This window comes from Coffea eugenioides, unplaced genomic scaffold, assembly GCF_003713205.1.
Source record: "Coffea eugenioides isolate CCC68of unplaced genomic scaffold, Ceug_1.0 ScVebR1_2519;HRSCAF=3562, whole genome shotgun sequence".
NCBI classification, from domain to species: Eukaryota; Viridiplantae; Streptophyta; class Magnoliopsida; order Gentianales; family Rubiaceae; genus Coffea; species Coffea eugenioides.
The window spans coordinates 23,425-26,683 of NW_020863013.1; the positions used below are offsets into that span (position 1 = coordinate 23,425).

At 36.1% G+C, this 3,259-nt stretch overlaps 1 protein-coding gene across 3 annotated transcripts; it reads left to right on the forward strand.

Annotated features, from left to right (window-relative positions):
* Window positions 1–1,501: 1,501 nt before the first annotated feature.
* LOC113756892 lies at window positions 1,502–2,918 on the forward strand. Of its 3 annotated transcripts, none has more exons than XM_027300363.1 (2): window positions 1,502–1,625; window positions 2,038–2,918. In XM_027300363.1, the coding sequence occupies exon 2, from the start codon at window positions 2,133–2,135 to the stop codon at window positions 2,565–2,567; it is 435 nt and encodes a 144-aa protein (XP_027156164.1). In that variant the 5' UTR covers window positions 1,502–1,625; window positions 2,038–2,132; the 3' UTR covers window positions 2,568–2,918. The 3 variants fall into 3 exon arrangements, with proteins under 3 accessions (XP_027156164.1, XP_027156163.1, XP_027156161.1); XM_027300362.1 differs by lacking the exon at window positions 1,502–1,625 and adding an exon at window positions 1,632–1,938; XM_027300360.1 differs by lacking the exon at window positions 1,502–1,625 and adding an exon at window positions 1,632–1,930.
* Window positions 2,919–3,259: the final 341 nt, after the last annotated feature.

Consider the following 3,259-nt stretch of genomic DNA (forward strand, 5'->3'; position numbering starts at 1 on the left):
GATTGCACAAGAGGAGGGGAGAGAAAGAGGAAGGAGGAGGAAGGGAAAGGAAATGGAGGAGAGAAGAGGAGGGAGAGGGTGGGGGTGGCGGTGGAGGTGGAGGATGGAAGCGGTCGTGGTGCTAGGTGGTGGCGTGCGGTGATGATAGATAGTGGATCGAAGAAGATGGATGTGGTTGATTTATTTTATTTTTTAGTTATATTTGAGATTTGTATGAATTATGTGCTTTTAGAAGTGTTTTTGAGAGTTTGTTACTTTAACATTGTATTTGAAAAATTTTTCGGTGAAAAAATGGTAAATCCATGCAACCATTAATTACAGCTTAAAAAGTGCAAACCACTTGTTAAGGAGGATTGGATTTTCATTTGGTTTGATATAAACCATGACTAGGTTTTCCTAACGATCTTACTAGTGAACCTGAATTTGGGACAGCTGTTTCCCTAAAATTATACTTTTGTGAAAAAATTAACACCTAAGACAGCTCCTAACAAGCTGCAATTCGACTAAATAATAAATACATCGATATGAAGGAGAAAATCAAAGACCCTTTTTTTTTTCCTTTTTCACTTTTATACTAAAGGAATTCATTCAAATACCATAAATTACACACCTAGTACAAGATCCAGTTTGGTATCTAGATATTTCAGCCGAACAAGCTGCATATTACTAGCAAAAGCAATTACAACAGCAAGAATAACTTTATCATAAATGCATGTCTCATAAGCACTGGCCTAACAGCAGACTGGCTATTGGATTCTAAGACACCTGTAAGTTCTGCATGTCTGCTAGCAATTGGGTTCAGTTTATTGCAAATAATTCCTTGTGAATTGTGCCCATCTTTTGGAATATAAGCAAAGCACTGCCAAAGAACATGCTTTTGATGTAAGAATGAGTGATGCTGAGTTCTAGTTGGTCCAAGATTCCTACTTGTTAGTCTTTTCCTTTTTTTTTCCCTAATGCAGGGGGTATCCATTTCCTGCGATAATGCAGAGCCCGTCCCAAAGATGCATTACACCATAATAGGAATTGAAACGTGACCTCTGGATAAGGACCCAATAATACTAACGGCCTGGGGGCTTCTACATGTTAATCATGAAAGCAAATGTTCTTGGTCAAGAATTGAAACATTTTTTTGACTTTTTCTGTCAATTTTCGTTTATATTTCTTCATAAGATAGATTAGAAAATGGTTTGTAAAGTTCAAAATATTGAGTAACATAAAAAAAAAAAAAAAACCATTTGATTGATAAAATAAAGACAAAATTGTCCTTATTAAGATACAGTGAGTCTTCAAGAAAGAGAGCAAGCTAATTCTCAAAACCAGTCAAATCACTGCCCAAACTAAAAAGGGAGAATTTTTTCTTCTTCTTTTTTCCCAAAAACTGATTCATAATTTTCCCAACCAAAAAGAAACAGCTAAAGAAACCTCAATTTTATCTGTCAAAAAAGGGGAAAAAAAAAAAGAACGAGTAGTTTACAATGACCATTGACCAATAGTGCAACCGACAATAAACCCGCCAATGTGAATGCACACTTACCAATGACAAATCGCCATCTGTCAGGCTGTCACCATTCTTCATCCTTCTCCGCCAGCACTATGATCCTTGGGTTAGGGTTTCCACAATGGTACCATTCCTCAATGATTTTGTCTCTCCTTTAACATCGAAATTCTCAATAGATTTGGGGTTTATCTCAAATTGCAGATATCCCCAAATGGGTCTCTTTTAAAATCCCCAATTTCGGTGCCATTGTCTGGGAATTAGCAACAAACCTCAAAACCATGACCTAGGGTTTTGTATTCCAGTTCCCAGTTGTGGATCATCTTGCACACATTGATATCTTATTTTCTTCAATTCCTCCTTTTATTTAATAATTGTTGTATAAATAGCCATATTTTCTTCGTTTTACGTATCAAATTCTCAAACATTCAGGTAGGCTGGTAATAATATATGATCCTGAACCCCCATTTGCATTCTCCTTAATTGGAGTTTTACCAAGATTGATTTTTGGGCTTCACTTTTTTCTTTTTCTTTTGTAGAATATTACAGCTTTAACTTGATTGAAGACTTGAGGTTTGAGCTGGAAATATAGTGGAAACTTGGGTTGAAAGATCGTGGGGTGGTAATTTGGCAAATGGCATCATCCGGATTCTTTATTATATGCACTTTACATTCAGTAATTGCTATAACTTGCGGTGCATTGATAATGTTCTATCTCAATGAAATATCTGCTTTTGGGCACGGTATTGAGACAGCTAAAAAGATGCTGGGATCAACTCCACATGATCAGTTGTTAATACAGATATCCAATTCATTTGCCGGGTTGCTTTTGTTTGTGATTGGATTTTTATTGTTAATGGTGGCTTTTGTCAAGGACAGGGACTTTCAGAGCTTTTTCGCTAAGGGGCTTATTCTCATTCATGTCTTGGTAGCACTCTGGAGAGTTTATTTTGAGAGAAAGCTTGAGGATTTAGCTCATGATTGGCCAAGGCAGCTGGTTGGTGACTTTGCTCTGGCACTCTCGTGGGTGTTCTTTCTTGTATACTCATGGAGAGAAAAGTATGATTAGACGAGTTGAGATGAACAATTATGTTCCTGATTGGCCGAATCACAAGATTTGCTTGGTAGCAGGTCAACCATTCTGAAAAGATATCTATTGCGTTGCAGAGTAGCATTATGGTGCTTAATGGATCACAGCATACCACCTTTCTTAAAATGCCTGTTTTATTTGCTAAATAAAATGGTGGTTGAATTTTGAAGGGGAGTTTGTTGTCAGCATGAACCTTTGGTTAGCCTGTAATTTATCTCTGATGGAACCGATGTTGCTAGTTTGATTTTCTTTACTGTGTCTGATTTTTCAGAAATGTACTTAACCATTGCAATTGGAATAAATAGAATAGAAATTGATATATGAAGTTTTTATGTTATTTTATGACTTCCAAAAACTATTCTGGTTTTCTATATTGATATATCGGACTGTTAGAAATCATAAAATCCAGGGAAAATTAGTTTGGTCTTGGTAAAGAGATAGAAACATTTTACTGGATGGTTTGATTTGTCCCTACCATTTGATCATCTGGATACTATTTTGTGATCTGGTCGTCATTCAAACTAATATTGCTATTTTAAGGAGTTGAATTCTGGTCATGGTGATTGAAACATCTGATTGAACAAATTCATGTCATGTTGATTGAAATATCTGATTGAAAGAATTACTTTGCAACAAACAAGGATGTATCACAAAGCTATCCTGACAGTGCA

What these genes read in the sequence shown, in the direction of transcription:
- LOC113756892 (XM_027300363.1), top strand. Translation starts at nt 2,133, where the DNA reads ATGGCATCATCCGGATTCTTTATTATATGCACTTTACATTCAGTAATT.